Genomic DNA, 18,968 nt, shown 5'->3' with positions numbered 1-18,968 from the left:
GTGCTCTAAAACCTTTGGTATCAGTGAAGAATTTCACCTACAAGTAACAGAAAACTGAAATAATAGTGGCTAGAATAAAATAAAGGTTAACTTTTTGTCTCATGTTAAAAGAAGTCTAGAGGCAGCCAGTCCAGGGTTAATATAGAAGCTCCATAACCGTCAGTGACCAGATTCCTCTATCCTACCTTCTGCCATCATTAACATGAGGGTTCCATGCTTGAGGTTACCTCATGATCCCAAAATAGTTACTATAGCTCCTGACATCACATCCACATTCCAGGCAGTAGGGGGCCAAAAGGGACAAGGGCAAAATGGCACGCCTCCCAGCTGAGTCAGCCTCATTCCAAGAGCTTTCCCAAGAACCCCACCCAATAACCTTTGCTTACATCTTATAGGCCTCTTTCTGAAAGGCTAAGAACTGTGGTCTTATAAAAAGCCCATTGACATACCCAACACTATAGGCTTTCTGTTGCTAAGGGAGATAAGGGTGTGGATATTGGGTAAGAAAATAGCAGCCTCAGACATATTTTCTTGAGAGCTAAACAAAAGTAAGGGAAGAGAGCCTCACATTAATTTCTCACCTAGTTTCTTGGAGGGGGTCACAAGAGGAGAATGATACAAGGGCTGAAACAATGATTATGGCATCATAAAAAGGGGCAGAGTGCCAGATATTCTCAGCTCATTCTACACCTGAGATGCAACACTGATCTGAGGTGCTCACCTTAACAAGCCCACTGCCATATTCCAGTGCTAAGTAGTTATTTAAAACAGTAGCTGACTGAGTAATATTCAGCTGGTGGTCTACTGGGACCTCAGGGTCTTTGTCTCCTGAGTTTTCAGAGTTTGTTCCTCCTCATCCATCTTTTGTTTGTGACATCTGCTTTTCTCCTTGAAACGATTTACTCTAAAACCCTGTTTCTAGTGTTTCTGGACCACAGTCTTCACATTGTGGCACCAAGTTGTTGATCAGAATGGAAACCCGATCTCAGATGAGGGACACCGCAATGTCACATGATGACTGGCATGATTTCCACAAAGGCCACTGACAGGTTTGCCTTTTTGAGCTGGCATGTCTGCCTCTAATAGAGAAAGCCTAGAGCTCGCATTTGTGGTGCTTCAGGCTCTACAAGCTGTGGCAAGAACCAGACCCTAGATGCAAAGAAAGCTACAATGTATACGTAGCAGAGGAAAGCAAATAACCACACATCTGCTGGGGAGAACTGTCTTAAAGGTAAGAGATAACTCTGAGGGACAGAATAACATTGTGATTGTGAGCTTACTGGTCCGGAATAGAGAAACTTGGGTTCCAGAACCAACTTCCCTGGGTGTCATCGTGTGACTTTGAACAATTTACCTCTCTGAGCTCATTTTCTCCATCCATAAAATGGAACAGTAACAAATATTAATACTGTAGAACCTATTCATGAAATGAAATCATCTGTGGACAGCGCTTGGCCCTGTACCTGGCTTCTGGCACAGGGCAAGTGCCCAATAATATTAGCAATTACTATTATTTTTCTAGTGATAATAATGGTTTGACTTGTATCTGGACGGCACAGAAGGGGGTTAGCACAGGGCCTGGCTCATAATAAGGCTCGATAACTAACTTCAACGTTATTATTATCCTTGTTGTTGGGGAAGGAAATACCCAGAAAGTGTTTCCCCTTTCCGTAGGCAACAGACACTTCCTCTGGGTCAGGCTCCCTCGGCCTTTCAATGAGAGCCTCCAAGCCTCAGGCAGGAGAGAAGCAAGACATGGAAGCCCCTAAAGTAGCTCAAAGAGCACTGAGCTGCAGAGTCTGCGCAGCATCTGTGACCCCTTCAGGAAAGAAATGCCTCCCCCGCTGACCCGTCAGTGCTCATCTGGGTTCAGTGGCTCAGAAGCAGCGTCTCCTGCTCTGTGTCCAGTGTCCTTCCAGCAGTCCTCCCTGTGACAGGTTTGTGGGGACATCTGCCAGTTAGCAGGCCCTGCCAGGCACCTGTTGGCTAGCTAGGCAGGAAAATTACACATAGAGCAGCTGGGTATGGGGGAGGAGCATGGCAGACACCCCTTATCCCACAGAATACCCTCCCTCCAGTCAAGTGGCGATGGCCTGAATTTCTGGCTGAGATGCTGGTTTCTGAGAGCTCCTACCAGAAAATTGGATCTGTGTCCCTGTGGAAAATTCCACATTGCATAAAGCATGGCCCGATGAGCCAGAAAGGAAGAGCGGGGCATCAGGAGACATGGCTTTGCCATTCTGCAGCCCTGGGACTATGGGTAAGTCTCCTCTCCTCTGTGGGCCTTGGTCTCCCTGTTAGGAAAGTCCAGGGGGTGGGTGAGATACGTGGCTCTAAACTGTGAATCAGGGAAGCTTCTTACAAAGGCAGATTCCCAGATCCCACCCCCAGAAATTCGGTTTCAGGTGGACACAGAGGGCTCAGGAACCCACCGCACCTCTTCCCAGGCTGGCATTTATGGTGGTTTCAGGCATCCCGTAATCCCACAGCTCACTCTGAACATGACTGTCTCCTAGGCCCCAGGGAGTCAAATGGAGTGGGGGATCCAGAGGGGAACAGGAGGGAGACAGGGGCCCCCAAAGGCCCTGGCCTGGTGGCGGCTGTGTGCACATCACCCGCAGTAAACCCGCACAGCCTGGCTGGAAGCCCTCGGCCACCTTCCCCAGCACCAGCAGGGCAGCTGCCAAATACAGGCACTATTGGGAGATGCACCTTATGGAAACTGGTCTCCTTGTTTTCCCTCCGATGCTCTTACCTTGAAGTTTGCAGAAATCTGAAGGGATTATCTGTCCCAGCTAAGAATTGCAGGAGACGGGCTTTGCACTCAGATAGAGGGGTCCCCAGAGGCTGCGCTCTGACCGCTTGCCTTCCTGCTCACCTGTGCAGCCTCGGGCCATCCCTCCTGGGCCATCCCTCCTGGTTCGGGGCTGAGTCCCACAAATCCCTGCGGTCAATAAGGCGCAGCTGGTCCTGGGGACGGGGAGGATAAACTGGAAGAACAGTGTTTGCTGCAAAGCTTCTATCCTGTGCTCTGTGCCTCCCTCAGCATGCCGGTGAAAGCATGTCACACACATGCACGCACACTCGTCTATGCATACTCACATATAGTCACACACTCACACAACACACATGCTTTTCTCACACAAACAGACGCATTCACTCTCTCACACACAAACTCACACATCCTAATACTCAAACACATTCTCACAAAACACTCTCATACACACCCACACATTCGTGCCCACACACTTGCACACATTCACACACTTCAGTGCACACACATCCTCACACTCACACAGATTTACTCACATGCACACACATTCGTGTACTCACACAGACAAGAATGGCTTCCCACCACCACCCACTCCCAGGTGGTTTGTTCCCAAGCTGCTGATATAGCATCAGGCCTGGGAAGCTGAGAGACAGATTCACACTGGATGCAGCGCGGCAGGGCAGAGGCGCCCATCTGGTCCTCACACCCCAGGGAGGCGGGACACCCAGCTGGGCTTCCAAGCAAGAGGGTTCAGAGGGCTGGAGAGTAGGAAAAGCACCCCTCTCTCTTGTCCAGACATGGGTCGCTGTCACAGCATGCCTGAGTTGATCCAGATTTCCCCAGGTGTTTTTTGTTTTTTAATTTAATTTAAGCTGGCATTTGTAGAGGGCTCACAGTGTGCCAGGCACCATGCCAGGGGCCCTGCCTCACTCTCCAGCTCTCCAAGATGGGTAGTGTTCTATCCCCCTTTCACTCAAGAGGCAGCGGAGACCCAGACCGAGTGGCTCAGTCCCAGTCACATAGCTGGGAGGGACAGTGCCAGAGTTTGGACCTCACTGCAGCTTGGCTCCCAGGTTCTGCTGGGCTCAGGTGCTCCTGGCCACGCCCTGCCTGGCCTCACCACACCCCACTCCCTGGGAACTCCATGGGGTTCACCCTCCACTTTCTCTACACAGACACCCCAGCCCAGCCCAGCACAGAGGGCAGAGAGAGAGAGGCTTCCTTCCCATCACCCTGTTCATTGGCCACACACACCCCCACCGTCACACCCAGCCAGACTCCAGGCAGGAGGAAGAAGGCCCGCTGGTGACCTCCAGGAGTTCTGCCAAGAAAAACGCAGGCAGGAGGAGGGTGAGCAAGGACACACTCGGCTGGTGAGACGCGTCATTTCACTTTCAAGGAGACAGCATGTCTTGGATCTGGCCCATGCTGCTGCCAAGTCATATAAAATAATAAGCTCGTTCTGAAGGACAATTCGATCATATATATCAAGCCTTTAAAATGTGCATGCATGGGCATGTCCTGTAGTCCATTAATTCCACTTCTAGGAAATGTATCCTAAGGAAATATTTAGACAGGTGAGCAAAGATGTAGGTACAAGGATGTTCACTGGCAGTGCCATTTAAAATAGCAAAGAATTGAAAACAGCCCAACTAACCCAAAATAGAGAACAATCTAAATATATCCTAATGAAATCCATACAATGAAATAATATGCAGCTACAAATAATTTTTAGATCATCAATGACATACATAGTCACAATCTATTTTTGAGTTTAAGCCAGGCTATAAGAAGCTAGTATTTACACGTTGAGGCCATTTCCATTACAATTCTCTATCAAAAAGAAAAATCTGGAAGTGAATGTTAACTAACACAGATCACCTATGGAGAGTAATGCCACAGAAGATTTTTCCTTTTTTCCTTTTTATTTTCTGATTTTTCCTAAAATTAACATTCAATGAAGGTGAATTTTTTCAGTTGTATATACATTTTATTATATTGGTTTGACTACACATAAAATATGCCTGAGAGAGTACCCAAGAACTAGTGCCTCTGCTAACAAGACGGGTAGTTAAGGGTCAGAGCACATGGAAGGAAATTTTTCACCACATACTCTTTTGTATCCTTCGAATTTTGAATTATATGAGTTTATATCTTTTTATAAATATAAAGTAAATTTAAATTTTGAAACAGAACAAATAGATTTAAGGAGCATTTTTGACATTTCACAAACTCCATTTTTATGCAGCAGTAAATGTGGAAGGAAATGGTTTACATCAGAGTTGCAAACTCAAATACCTAGAAGGGCCAGGGAAATAAATGAGGAACACAGCTGGTGTGAGCAATAAGGAGTGGTAGGGACTGCGGCAAACTGGAAAGCAGAGCCCCTGTCTCTGTGCCAACGTGATTCTGCTCCAGCTGATTAGGCCACGCAGGAAGACTGCCCCAGGGCTGCCAGCCCTTCTGATTTATCGGTAAAAGTCAAACATTCAGAATTTCATACACATTTTCTCATTTTAAAATATGTGCTGCCCCCCAAAAAACAAGTCTCTGTTTGTAATTCCTACTGCATTACTATGAAATATTCTCATTGAGAGCCCCAGCGAATGTTAGGGAGGGGCAACTTGCCCAGAGTCGAGCGGTGGTTGCACAAGGCAAAGGCTAAAAGCCAGCACCCCGACTTCAGTTCTAGCAGAAGTTAGTTAACAGTGACTTGAAGGGAGGTGAACGTTTACAGGGTTAGCAGGCCCTCTAAGGGGCTGCGGTGTTTTAACAGAGCCAAGCGTCCCAGCCGACTCGCCAAAATCTTTTTAAGAGTAGAATTAGAGGCCCTGTGCAGAAGGATGAGCCCTCCCAGCTCCCCTGAAAGAGACAGCCCCATGTAAGCCTGGGCTGGTCAGAAGCCAAAGTCAAGATGTAGAAACAGGCTGCCAGACTACAGATCCTCCTCACTTCCTCTGGCCTCCCCACCTCCCTGCCTGTGGCCCTCCCCCTGCCCACTCTGCTGGGAGCCATCAGCCCAAGTCGCATCTGTCTCTCCCTCCATGCTCCCTGACCACACAAGGCAGAGGTGGGATTCAACCCAAAGCTGGCTCATTCCTCTGAGCCCTGGCCCTTCCCACCCCAACAGGCTCCCTCCTCGAGGTAACTCCCATCCTTTGAGCCCCAGTTCCGTAACCCATGAAATGAAGCCAAAAACACCTTTCTCCGGGTGGCTGTGACTTACATAGGATGAAGAGTGAGGAAATTAAAGATGAGAGACCACTTTTCCTGCATCAAGTTAGCCAAGGTTTTAAAATGGTAAGACTCAGTGCTTGTGAGCATATGATGAAACAGGACATTTTCATATCCTGCTTCTGAGACTGTATGCCAGTGCAATATTTATGAGGGGTTATTTGAAAGTATATTCCAAAGTGTATGTCAAAGTCTCTAGGCAAATCTATAGACAGAACTTAGACGAATGGTTGCCCAGGGCTGGAGGGTTGAGGGGAAATGGAGAGTTACTGCCAAAAGTACAGTTTCTTTTGGGGGTGAAAAAAGTGTTCTAAAATTAGATCGTGGTGATAGTTGTACAACACTGAATATACTAAAAATCATTGAAAAATAAAAAAATAAAAATAAAAATCATTGACTTGTGCTCTTAAATGGGTGAATAATATGGTATATGAGTTATAGCTCAATAGAGCTTTTTTAAATCATAGATTTATGTACAAACTTGTTTGTTTCTGCATCATTTATGATAGAAATAAAGTTTTAAACAACCCATCCCACTAGCTCATGGAGCACCTGGCGCCCATCTTGGGGCCAAAAGGAGAGTCCTCCAGACGGCAACACCAAGATAACGGAATAAAAAGCTGACTGGGAAGCTGAGTCCTGATCATATGTTTGCGCCTAGATCGGGCCTTGCCAGAAGCTACTCCTGGACTCTGCAGTTACAAGAACCTAAAGTTCCTGTTCTGCTGAAGCAAGTTTAGGTTGGGTTTTCTATTACTTACAACCAAGAGTTGTAAATGAGACATGGCAGAGCTATCCACACACATACCCAAGATGATTGGCCCTCCTACTGTTCACGTCAAAAGCCAAGGACAAAGGGTACCGGTTTACCCAGAAGCATCAGCCCATCCCTCCTCTCTGAGGCCCCAGGCCCCATTGGGTCCAGCTTGCCTGCCCCAAGACCCGGGCCCCATCCCACCCCCACCCCCCCCACACACACACACGCAGATGCCAGAGACAGCACTGGGTGGATTTTTATTAATGTCAGCCCAGATGGGCCAAGGCAGTGAGGGGATGCCCAGCCCAGAGCCCCAAGGCCCCGCCCCCAAGGCAGGGGCAGCTGTACCAAAGGGGAGGGGTAGATGAGAAGGGGACCTCCTCTTTTAAGGGGTCGCCTACCTCCTTCTTTAGCCCCAATAGGGGAGAAGCAGGTGACATAAAGTGAAGCAGAAATGCTTCACGGAGTCCCCCAGGGCCTTTCCCTGAACCCCCAACACAAGTCTTTGGTGGACACGATTGCACAGACAGTTATAAAGTGACAGCTTGAGGGGTGCCACTTCCCAAGAGCAGGGCCTCAGGGGAGGGCAGGGGAGAGGTCTCAGTTTCTCCCCGTGGCAACTCAGTGCTTAGAAATGGGGGAGGAGCCCTTCCCTGCTGGGGCAGCCCCCTGGGGGAGCAGCACCTTCTGCCAGATAAGGTCTTGGCAGAGGGGCCCTCACACCCCACTCCCCAGCAGGCTCCCTCCCTTCCTGCGTCTCTAACTCTATCTGGTAAGACATAAAAAATTCTCTTATAAAAATACCTCTGCTCTGTCTGGGAGTGGGGAGGGGAGGGCAATCTCTGGGGAAGGAGAGAGCGGATGATGCCGGAGGCCAGGTCACACACAGCCTCTAAGGGGGAAGGGAGGGTCACAGTGGCGAGGGAGGGGGCTAGGAGGGGGGCAAGGGACCGTTGGCTCGGCGGGGGGCTCCCTTGGCGGCAGGGGCCCGGCCTGGGGCAGAGGGCACAGGAGAGACTCGGCGGGAGGTGGCAGCGCTCCGCAGCTTCTGTTTCCGTCGCTTGGCCAGTGGCGCGTTCTCCACGCTCTTCAGAAAGAAGCCTTCGCGCTTGCCCCGGTTGAACGCCTGGCGGAAAAGAAGGAGTGACTCCCCACACACCACGAGCCTGGCCTCAACTTCCAGACAATAGCTTTGGCTCCCTTCACCTTTCTAGACTCTGAGGACCTCGCTTCTGGGAGACCCCGCCTCTCCAGGCTCTACATACACACACACACACACACACACACACACACACACACACACACACGCCTCACCATGAAGGTGGCGTTGAGTCCTGAGCGCACAGCGGGCCCTGAGGACTCCAGCACATCAGGCGTCCGGAGCGGGGGCGAGGAGCGAGCGCTGCCGTCCTGCAGCCACGAGCTGCCTCGCAGCCCCTCAAGCTTCAGCCGCTTGGCGGGATCCACAGTTAGGAGTCCTAGAGGCAGGACAGGAAAGGATTAGGGCGGGGTCGTGTGTAGCGGCTGCCCCCAGAGAAATTCTAACAGCCCCACTCTCCTCCCACACCAGTCCCTGCACCAGGACACTTTACCCAGCGACAATCCCTGTCCTATCATGATCCCATGGCCTCCCCTTCCCCCACCAGGATCTGTGCCACCAGCTCCGCACCTCGCACCAGCTCCTTTGCTTCCTCAGAAACGCCCTGCCAGGCCTCCCCGTCTAGGGAGAAACGCCCCTCGCGGATCTTGCACATGATCTCCGCCGCCTGGCTCTGCCCGCCCTGGCCTGAGGCCCCCTGGAAGGGGACCTGCCCCGACAGCATCATGTACTAGGGGGTGGGAGGAAAAGTGAGCCGGGCTCAGGCTTCGGGCCAAGAGAGGCCAGAAGGTTGAATTCTCAGCTCACCCCAGGACCATTCCACCTCTCCGCTAGGGTAACTCCTGAGGCCCACACGCGATGCCCCTGATCTCCAACCCGGAATACCCAGATGCCCCTAGGATAGCCTCAGACCAAACCCTGCCATGCCCACCAAGATGACCCCTGTCCCCTGCCTCTGGTTCCCGTTACCCCTCGTCAGGAAGACCTCTGACCCCAGGCTCAGGCGTCCCATACCAGAATGACGCCGAGGCTCCAGAGATCGCAGGACTCATCGTAGCCCTGTTGCGCTAGCAGCTCAGGGGCTGCGTACTGAAGGGTGAAGCAGGGCGTCTGCATGGGCCCTGCCGGGCGCAGCCGCGCGAACCCAAAGTCGATGATCTTCACCGGGGCTCCAGGCGTGTCATCCGCGTACAGAATGTTCTGTGAGGGCGGGCAGGCAGCCATCAGAGACTGGCCCTCCGGACCACAACCTTCCCCTGCCGCCGAGGCCCTGTGCCCACCTCAGGCTTGAGGTCACGGTGCACCACGCCCGCCTCCTCGTGCATGAAGCTCACGGCCGACACGAGGCTGCGCAGGATCTGGCTCGCCTCAGACTCGCTGAAGTGCCGCTTCTTGCGGATGTGCTCCAGCAGCTCCCCGCCCCGCAGCAGCTCCAGGACCACGTACGTGTGCAGCTGCGGGCGGCGCAGCAGGCCACGGTCACCACGACCGACACCAGCCAGGCCCCAACTATCAGCCAGGCCCCGCCCCTCCATCACTGACAAGCCCTGCCTCCAGCCTTAGGCCCCGCCCATGTTCTATGCCCCGACCCAAGAAACACCCTTAGGCCAGCCCCCAGCCTTACAGGCCCCGCCCCTTTGTCCACCTTAAATCCTACCCCTCTCCATACTCTCCTCAAATTCCGCTCCCTTGGACATCTTCAGCTCCGCCTTCCGGTCCTCTGGCCTTACTCCCATCAAATCCCACCTTCCTGGCCTCCCAGGTCCCCTCAGGACCCTCCCATGGCGCCTTCAGACTCCGCCACCGGTCCGCCTCCCAGCCCTCCACCAGTGGCCCTTGTGGCCCAGCATTCGGCCCGTCACCTGGTCATGATGCACCTCGTGCAGTTTCACCACGTTGGGGTGCGACTGGCACAGACGCAGGGCAGCCACTTCGCGCTGCGTATTCGCCTCCAGCCTGGGGGCCGGGCAGACGGGGGTCAGGATGGCCAACCTCTGGCACTGCCCTCCCAAACACTCTACCAGGCCGAGCCCACCCCGGGCCCACCCACCTACGGCTGAGGATCTTGACGGCAAACTCCAGGCCTCCCTGGCGCTGGCGGCAGCGGCGACACACAGAGAAGCTGCCCTGGCCCAATGCGGGCTCCCGCAGGTCGAGCTCATACTGCTGGAAGAAGGGGGAGTCCTGGGGACAAAGGGAATGCATCAGAGGTCCTACCTGGGAGCCTTGTGGCCATGTGGCCATGCTATGCCCCACCTCAGAGAGGCTCCAGACCTCACCAAGGTCACACTGTGGGCGCCTGGTGGAGGCAGGTCCAGGCCCGGAACCCCCAAGCCAACTTCTCCCCACCCTGGCCCAACCCACCTGCATCATGGCACTCCTGGCCACCGCTGCCCGGCCAGGCCGGTCTTCAGCACCAGGCACTTCCAGCACATCAGTCATCACCGCGTTGTTGTGGTCAAACAGGATTGATGGGGCCACAAAAGAGTATCCCTGCGGAGGGTAGGGGTGGTGGGTCAGGGGCAGATGGGTATCTGGGGGCTAGAGTGCAAGTGGAGTCCCTAGAAGGCCCAGACCTGGCGAGGAGGAGAACAGGCAGAGGGAAGACCCCAGACCAGGGCGCAGTGGGGGATGTGGCCTTTGCTTCCTGGTAGACATAGAATGTGTAAACACTTTATTCTGCCTTGTTCTATGCTCACTTGGGGCCATGTCTGTCCCCCACCAGTCTATGACCCCTCCTTTATCATCACAGTGACACCCCCCAAGTGTCAAGGGCATCACCTGGCATCACCTGGCACAATATAGTGGCCCAAAAAGTGAAGGGCAAATGCATGAAAGGACTGTACCCTAGCATCACACCTGCTTCGTTTATGAGAATTCAACTGTACCCACTGAGGACAAAAAAAATCCTTATTCCTTCCTTTCAAATCAAACTCTAGCCTCCTCTGCAAGGGGGGGCTACTGAGGAAATGTAAAGAGAAACCAAAGTTGATTCTTTGCCTTTCCTAAGGATCCATGTCCTGTCAATTCAAGGGATTCTCAGGGGTAATTTTAACAATGTGTTTTCTCCTAAAAATGTCGCCTCGCTGTGCACTGGCATGCAAGCTCCGCTGGGTGGGATTTTTGTCTGTTAGGTTTGTTGATACATCCCCAGTGCCCAGCTCTCTGCCCGGCACATTATGGGCACTCAATACAAAGTTTCGTATCATGAAATGAATTAATGAGTATAACCATCAATTCATATGAAAGAACTTTCTCAGGACTATGAGATAATGGATTAAGAGATGTTCAAGCACAGAGCTGTCACTTGTGAGAGCTTCACAGAAGGGACCGATTCATTCATACTTGATATTGGTCTATTCTTATTTAATGCTTATGGACCATATCCTACAGGTCAGGCCCCCACACTGGGCATACGAACACAGAAATTAAACATTGTCTCTGCCCTCTGGGAGCTTTGGACCAGGGGAGGCGGTCTCAGTGGGGATCTCAGGCAAAAGCTGACAAACTACTCAGAAGGAGATGCTGTCTGCAGAGGGTTAGTGCATGAAGGAAACGGCAGCCCAGGGCCATAGGAGTGGGGAAGACTTCACACGGGGGCAGCCAGCCCTGGACAACAAGGCTTGAAAGATGACAGAAACTGCCAGGTGGGCAACTGTGGGGACGGCTCTCCAGGTGGAGGGAACTGCATGTGCAAAAGTACAGAGATGTGTTCTGAAACCTCTGAGCAGTTCGCTGCTGCTGGAGCACCAAGCACTGAGGCTAGGGTGCTGAGCAAGGACCACACCATGCAGGCACTTGAATGCTGAGCAAAGGAGTTGGACTTGTCCAACAGGCTTAAGCTTCGAAAACAAGTGGAGGGGGTCTGTGCCCCCAGGAATCTGATATGGTGTGCCAAAGGGCATGCAAAGCCATAGTCTAAACATGGTATCTCTTCCTAAGTGTCCACATAAGTAAGTGAATAATTTAAAACAGTATTTTTACATAACAATAAGGAGATATGATGGAATAGAAGGGAAATTAACATGAAATTTACAGATAAACCATGAAGTTCAAAGACATGCCTTGCTATGGCGGTCTCTGACTGACAGCTCCAGGTACCCCATGAGTGGAGAGGTCTGGAGCGAAATACTGAGCCCTGCCAGATCAGGACACAGGGCCTATGCAGTGCCCATGTGTCAGCCAGGGCTGAGGCTGGCAGCAGCATCCTGCCTCCCCCACATCTGGAGTTCTATGAGCTCTCACTCACCTGGAAGACACGAGGGTCCCCAGATGGGGGGCTGCCAGGGGGTGAGTAGACAGGCTCTAGCCGAGTAAACTCCTCTGCAAAGTTGCCCACATCCAGCTCTGAGCGGATCTGGGGTCGGAATGGAGCTGGAATCTTCCTGGCAGCCAGAGCAGCCCAATCCAGGCCCTGGAAAAAAGGATTGAGAGACTGGGGGGTCAAAGGGCAAAATGTAGAAACCCCTCTCTACTCAGGCCACCCTCACTGGGCAGCTCCTTAGGGAGGCAAGGGTCTACTTGCATTTGGGAGGAAGGTGTTCTTCTTGCTTCCCCAGCCTCTACTTCCCTCCCTGGGATAACACAATCCCTATTTCCCTTGGAGAATCACCCTTCACCACATTCACTCAATTCTGGAACGTTTAATAGAATTCACTTGCAAAACAAACAAATATCTTCTTCCTACTAGACTTAAATCTTGGAGAATGTGGGCCTGTGACTGCTGGGGACCCCCTTGGTGTCTAATGATGAAGTCTGTACAGAAAAGCAGAACCAAGTGGCAAAGAGCTTCTTAATGACATCAGTTCAACACCTGGATGCAGGCTTGCCTGAAGTCAGAAAACTTTTCCTTGGACTTTTCACTTATGCGAACTAAACATGCCTCTTTATGTTTAAGCTAGTGTGCCGGGGCCTGACCATTGCCTGCCCAACATCCACTTTCCCTGTCTTCCTCAGTTCTATTGCCCCAATTTTATTCCCGGAAGCAATGGGCACAATTAAGACAATATTTTACAACTTCCTTGTAGTTAGAGGTGACCAATAATCTGTAAGCAAATATTGTGAGATAGGAATCCAGGAAAAGATTCTCAAGAGGAGGGTAGACAGTTAGCAAATGCCCTTTTAGCCTTTCCTCTCCTGCTTCCTGCCTGGATATCAGCCTAGATGGCAAGTGCTCCAGCAGTTATCTTGGACCATGAGGCAACCCTGGGGATGGAGGCTAAATGCTAAGACTGGAGGAGCATTTAAAAAAAAAAAAAAAGTTGCCGGGATTCATAGCAGCCCTGGCCTGTCAAACTCTGGACTTCTTTTTTGTAAAAAATAAATAACCCTCTAATTTGCTTGGACTTTTTTTTTTTCCAATCTGTTAGCAGCCAAATGCTTATTCATGGATATCACCATTTTGAGTCGGACTTTTAGTCACTTGCAGCTAAGAAGCCTGACTAGACTTGAAGGTCCCACTTCTGCCACAGAGACCTCAGAATTGCTATCACCAAAGAGGCTGTCTCCAGAGAACGGGAAATGAGGGGAACACCCCTTCTGAGCTTGAGGCCTTGAAGACCTTGGGGCCTGTCCGGTCTGACTATTGGCCAACGCACTCCCAGCAGTCATGGCCCAGCTTTGTTCAGGGTGGGCTTGAGGAATTCACTTAAGGAAACCGACACTGTTCAGCCACTTCCCCCACACAGGGACATCTTCACCACAGAGACTTAGGTTCCTGTCTGAGAAAGCAGCTCTGAGGACCCTTCTAGGCAGGTACTTGCAGGGAAGATTCAAGGAGATGGCACTCGTAACAGGGTAACTGAGTGCCTGGCCCACAATAAATGCCCATAAGTGGGTGCTTTTGCTACAATGTCAGACAAGTGGTACATCTGATACCCAAATGTAAACAGAACAAGCAGTGAAGAGCATGAGCCTTCAAGGCTCCCAGACCAAGATTTGAATCTGAGCTCTACCATTTCCAGGCTGGGTGATCTTGGGCAAATTACTTAACTTCTCTGAACCTCAGTTTCCTCCTCTGTAAAGATGGGGATAATCAAGATGGTTCTCAGGGTTACATGAAATAATGCAAGCAAAGGGCCAACACACGGTAGGTATTCACTGTCACAGGTCCTACTAGGCAATGACACACCCAAGTCAGCGAGGTATTACAAGGAAATAGAATTCACTCTGCACTGCACTCTAACCTATATGAGCTCTTAGCAAGCAAACAAAACCTACATGGCTGATTGACCAACCATCTGAATGACATGCACACGGACTGTACAGAAACAAAGAACAAAATGCCTAGCAGGACACTAAGAGCCACAAGGGTGGCTTTTAGTACTGATCTGGAATAACAGAGGACCTGGAGTCTCTTCCCAGCTCTATACATTTACTGTGTGACCTTGGACAAGTCACCTCCCTTCTCTGAACTTGTCCAATGAAAGGACTGACAAATGCAGCCTCAAGTCCCTGCCAGCCCTGACAATCGACGAACCTAGAATTCTTTGCCCCAGGAACACATCTTCTGAGATTCAACAGAGATGGATGAGAAGATAAGCCTGCTTTCTTTATCTGGGGATTTTTCTACATCAAGTGAAACTGGCCTGTCTCCGACCATCCCTCCAGTGTCCCCAAACCCAGAGCAGCAGCCCAGCTTAGGTATGTGCAGAAAGGTGTGGGGGCGGCTCAGGAGCCTCACCTGGAAGAAGGGGTGATTCTTGACTTCCTGTGCCCCCTGGGGCCCCGCACCCAGCCGCTTCTTGGGGTCCTTGCAAAGTAACCGCTGAAGCAGATCCTGCGCCACAGGCCCGATCCGAGGGGGGAAGGGAGGGGAGCACTTCAGGATCCGTCTGGGAGGATTGGGGGGGGCGTCAGGGGCAGCGAGCCCCCCCTCCCTGCCCAGGCCCCTCAGCTGCCCTCCACATCCAGCCCCACTCACCGAGACACCTCTGCCTGCGTGTTCCTCTCACCCTCCAGCGTGAAGGGTGAGGCCCCCGTCAGCAACTCAAAGAGCAGGATGCCCAGGCTCCACCAGTCCACAGCCTGCCAGGGCCGAGCCAAAGTGAGGGCCTGCAGCCACCCCGGCCTCACCCCACCACCACCCCCACTCCCCTGCCAACCCACCTTGCCATGCCCCGACTTGCTGCGGATGATTTCTGGGGCCATGTACTCGATAGTGCCACAAAAGGAGAAGGTTCGCTCTTTCTGGAAGGGCAAGAAGACCCACTTTGGACACCCAGCAACCCCCAAGGTTCAGAGGAGAACTCACTGGACTTGTGAGGGTTGAAGCAGTGAGAACTTACTGAAGGTAGGGCCTAGGGCTGTTTACCTCTGTACCTCCAAGAAACAAGCAGTGCCAAGCATGGAGCAGGAGACAGGAAGGAGGTGGCTTCCACTGGGGTAGGCGGAGAGATTGCTTTTACTCACCTCCTCTGTCAGGAACTCCTTGCTTAGCCCAAAGTCCGTAAGGACGATGTGGCCCTCGGAGTCAAGCAGCACATTCTCCAGCTTCAGGTCTCGGTAGATGATGCCCAGCTGGCAGGAGCAAGAGGGATACTGAGGACCCCTCCCCTAACAGCCCCAGCTCCTACAGCTCATGTCCCTGCACCAAGTCACTGCCCAGAAGAAGGGGACCCGCTGAAGAAGGGGATCTTCAGTGCAGGAGTGGGCCTGGGGTAAGACTGAGCCACTGAAGAGGAAAGGCCATTTAAGATGCAAAAGCTAGTAAGGAGGACCGCCCCATGGCAGGGGCCCAGGGAAGCAGGCCCCAAGGTCCCAGAGAGAAGAAAGCCTGTGTGAAGAGCCCCATGGCAAGAAGGCTTTGGGAGCCAAGGCATGAGGTCTCCGTTTGAGGAAGTTCTGTAAACACGGCCCCAAGAGGCAGTCCTGAGTTCCCTGTGAGAGGAAAGCACCTTCGAGGGGACATCAGGGGAAGAGACCCCACCAGGCAGTGCAGAGGCCTTCCTTCCAGGAGGCCTGAGGAAGCAGCTCTGGTCTCCACCACCCCCGGGAAGAGAGAGAGAGATCGGAGGCTGCCATGTTTGGAAGCCCCTCATAAGGCCCAGACCCAGTGTCCATGGCAACAGGCATGCGGCCAGGTCCTCACCCACCTTGTGGAGGTGTTCGAGAGCCAGCACAATCTCGCCCCCATACACGCGCACCTCAGCCTCCTTGAAGTGCTGGCGCTGGTAGAGGTGGGTGAACATCTCACCACCATTCACATAGTCTGGGGATAGATTAGATGTTGGGAAGCAGTCCCCATGGGTGGCCCCACCTGCCTCCATAGCCCCCAAAGTTGGCAGGTGCCTTCCTTTACCCAGGATGAGGTGCAGCTTGGCATCGGTCTGGAAGGCGTAGTGCAGCGTGACCAGGAAGGGTGCCTGGCGCACCAGCTCCAACACTGACCGCTCAGTGCGAGTGTGCTCCTGCGTCTTGGCGCGCTGCACCAGCGCAGCCTTGCGCAGCACCTTCATGGCATACAGCTTCCCTGCGTCGTGCCCACCCGCCTTCCGTACCAGGAACACCTTCCCGTAGGCTGTGGGAGCAGCGAGTAGGCAGAGGGTAGGCGGTGAGCAGGAGGGTGGTGCAGACTGGTGGGGGTAGGAGTGATGCCAACCCAGGAGGGTGTGCAATTGGGGGAAGGAACTCGGGTGAGAGGCAGGTGTGCAAAAAGCTGGCAGAGGCTTCTAAGGGAAAGGTGTGCACAGCACTGGGAGGGTGCTCAGCAAAAGCCAGGAGGGGTGTGCAAACCAGCTGGGGGCTATGCAACTCCAGGAGGCCTGCAGGGCAAGGTGGGGGCAGGGCCTGTGCAAACCTGGGGAAGATCAGACAGATTTGAGGACATGCAAATCCAAGCAAGGGAGGCAGAGGTACGTGCAGATTTGGGAGGGATGTGCAAACCCAAGCTGGGGAGTTTGCAAAGTGGGGGAGAGGACTCTAATTATCAGCGCAAGGAGAGGAACTGTGCAAATCACTTGGGAAGGCTGCAAGCCCCCAAAGGTGTTGGCAAATCCAGGAGGCCCTTGCAAAGGGCATGCAAACCCTGGCAGGGCAGGGCAGGCAAGGCGGGCTGTTCCAGGAAAGGGTGGGGGGCATTGCTGGTGGCCTGGCCCAGGCCCAGGCGGGTGTGCCGGCAGGAGGCAGGAGGCCCAGGGCACGGTGCCTGGGACATCTGCCTGGTGGGTAGGGGTCCTCACCTCCCGTGCCCAGCACCTTGAGCAGCTCGAAGTTCTCCACGCTCACCTTCTCCTTATGCCCAGTCAGGTTGGCTGTGGGCATAGGGGGCGAATGAGCCCAGCGAGTGCATGACCCCTCCCTGCGGCCCAGGCAGTCATCACCCGGCCCCGCAGCCCCTGGCGGCCCCTGCCCCACCTTCCGTGATCCGCAGCTCCACAGCGCAGCCCTCCTCCTCGTCCTCGTCCCCCATGGTGGGCCGGTCGCTGGGGCCCGCACAGCTCGGCTCCGGGCGGCGCCGGTTACATGGCGGCTCCGGCCGGGGCGGGCGCTTCCTGGTGCCGCCTCCAGGCCGAGTTGGGCGCCGGCACCGCCTCCCATCTCCCCGCCCCGAGCGGCCTGAGTCAGGCGCAGGAACGTGACAGCTCTGGGCTGCGGGTGGGCGGGCGGGAGCGGCCAGTCTTCTGCGGGCGCACGGGGGAGGGCATCAGAGCTGTGTGCACCCATACCGCATGCGACCCTCCTGGTGACCTCGGAACAACCCCTTGGGAGCCATGCCTGGGATCTGCAGATAACCTGGAGCTCCAATTGCGCAAACACTCCCAAGCCAGGTGTCTGCCCTGGGGTGCCTGGTGAAGCCAGTGGTGCGGAGACCCTGGAGCCTGTGCCGCAGAGGAGTCCACACCGGCACTTCAGAACTTTCCCCTCCAGGGTAAAAGCCCTAGTGGCAGCCCAACATCTCTAATTCTTAGCCACCAGTGAAAGTGAGGAATTTCATAAAATTCACAACCCACCACCTCGTTTGTGATCACTCCTCTAAGTCAGCAAACAGGGAAGGGGTCTGTAGGTCCCCTTGACAGATGAGCAGCTGGAAGCCACACAGCTACCTTTATCCAGCTGCTGCCAGCACAGGGCTGGCCCAGCACCTCTCACTCAGTGTGACCCACTGTTCTTGGTGCTGGGCAGCCTTAAGGAGGTGTGTAGGTCCCGGAAACCACCCAGCTCAGCTCAGCTCAGGTCCACACCGCAGCGGCCAGCTGAGACCCTCTCCCCTGCGGACTTGCCTTTGCAGGGGAGGGTCTGGGGACTCAGGTGCCCTGAGGACCAAAGCCCTGTCTCTGGGCTCCCCCTACCCAGGGAGCACCTACAGGGGACACTGGGAGGGTGCTGGAGCCAAGCCCCACCCCATGACTGGGAGGGGTGACCGAATCTCTTTAGACCAACCTGTAAAAGCACCTCAGGCCTCAGCCACCCTCCACATCCCACCCAGTGCCACGCACCCTCCCGTGGTTCTGCCCTGTCATCCCCAAGCCTGGCACGGTGCCCATGCAGAGCCCAGAGTAGGCCTCAAAAAGGAACATGGAGGAACATGAGCCTCACAGGGATGGCCTCCTCTCCATCAAGCCTGGAGCCCTGACTGGTCTGTCCTCCAGAGCCTCGTTCCCCTCCCTGACAACTGACAGGGGCCACCAACAGGGTAGGCCACCATCAAAGCCCCCACCCTGAGGCCTATGGGAGAGGGCTTCCAGCTGGAGGCCTGGGGTTCCGCTCCCACAGAGGCTATCAGCCTCTGAAACTGGGGCTAAGAGGAGGCAGGCAGAGCAGTGGGTTATTTCTAAGCGGGTTGTGGAAGCCCTATGAGTCGGGCTGCTACAGGTCACCCTGGGGAGGCTGGTCTGGCCACCCCTCCCAGCTCTGCCTACCCCCAGATTCAGGCTGCCTCACCTCAGCCCGGGGCAGCCCCTCCCTATCTTGGGAGGCCCCAGTGCCTTGAGTCACATCCTGCCACCCAGGCTAATTGCCCCCTCCTAGAGGCCCTGGTCAGAGACTGTCCTGTCCCTCTCACTTCTTGTGTTCCTCCATGACAGCTCCTGGCACTAGGTGACCCACCAGGCTGTGACCTCCCTGGGGAGGGGCTCAACCCCAAAGGGGTGGGGGAGAAATGATGA

General features: G+C 53.8%; 2 protein-coding genes and 1 long non-coding RNA gene across 5 annotated transcripts in view; 1 reads left to right on the top strand and 2 right to left on the bottom strand.

Moving 5' to 3' along the window:
- The window catches only part of SLC22A11 (solute carrier family 22 member 11), a 112,933-nt gene extending 109,585 nt beyond the window's left edge, over positions 1-3,348 (bottom strand). Inside the window, exon 1 of the mRNA XM_074336577.1 lies at positions 2,756-3,348. The gene's annotated coding sequence lies outside the window, so the exon portion shown is untranslated. The remainder of the gene's footprint in view (positions 1-2,755) is intronic.
- LOC109450490 (uncharacterized) lies at positions 728-6,404 on the top strand. 2 transcript variants are annotated; one of them, XR_012497626.1, is made up of 3 exons: positions 728-1,231; positions 1,675-2,260; positions 3,949-6,404. It is a non-coding gene; the product is annotated as an uncharacterized LOC109450490 (long non-coding RNA). The 2 variants fall into 2 exon arrangements; XR_002137856.2 differs by having other exon boundaries at positions 758-1,231; positions 2,063-2,260.
- A 591-nt stretch (positions 6,405-6,995) lies between these two features.
- On the bottom strand, positions 6,996-17,393 carry RPS6KA4 (ribosomal protein S6 kinase A4). Of its 2 annotated transcripts, none has more exons than XM_019737826.2 (17): positions 17,218-17,393; positions 17,043-17,114; positions 16,163-16,381; positions 15,957-16,072; positions 15,274-15,381; positions 14,971-15,051; positions 14,786-14,889; positions 14,546-14,696; positions 12,113-12,277; positions 10,228-10,356; positions 9,914-10,047; positions 9,726-9,819; positions 9,144-9,317; positions 8,878-9,063; positions 8,434-8,593; positions 8,079-8,242; positions 6,996-7,890 (listed from the first exon to the last, which is right to left on the bottom strand). In XM_019737826.2, exons 1-17 carry the CDS (start codon positions 17,270-17,272, stop codon positions 7,696-7,698), a joined length of 2,307 nt encoding a protein of 768 aa, XP_019593385.1. In that variant the 5' UTR covers positions 17,273-17,393; the 3' UTR covers positions 6,996-7,695. The 2 variants fall into 2 exon arrangements, with proteins under 2 accessions (XP_019593385.1, XP_019593386.1); XM_019737827.2 differs by having other exon boundaries at positions 17,089-17,114; positions 17,218-17,373.
- Positions 17,394-18,968: the final 1,575 nt, after the last annotated feature.

This window comes from Rhinolophus sinicus, linkage group LG06 (assembly GCF_036562045.2).
Source record: "Rhinolophus sinicus isolate RSC01 linkage group LG06, ASM3656204v1, whole genome shotgun sequence".
Lineage (NCBI taxonomy): Eukaryota > Metazoa > Chordata > Mammalia > Chiroptera > Rhinolophidae > Rhinolophus > Rhinolophus sinicus.
The sequence above is the reverse complement of the archived record's forward strand: the minus strand, read 5'-3'. Positions and strand labels throughout refer to the sequence as shown.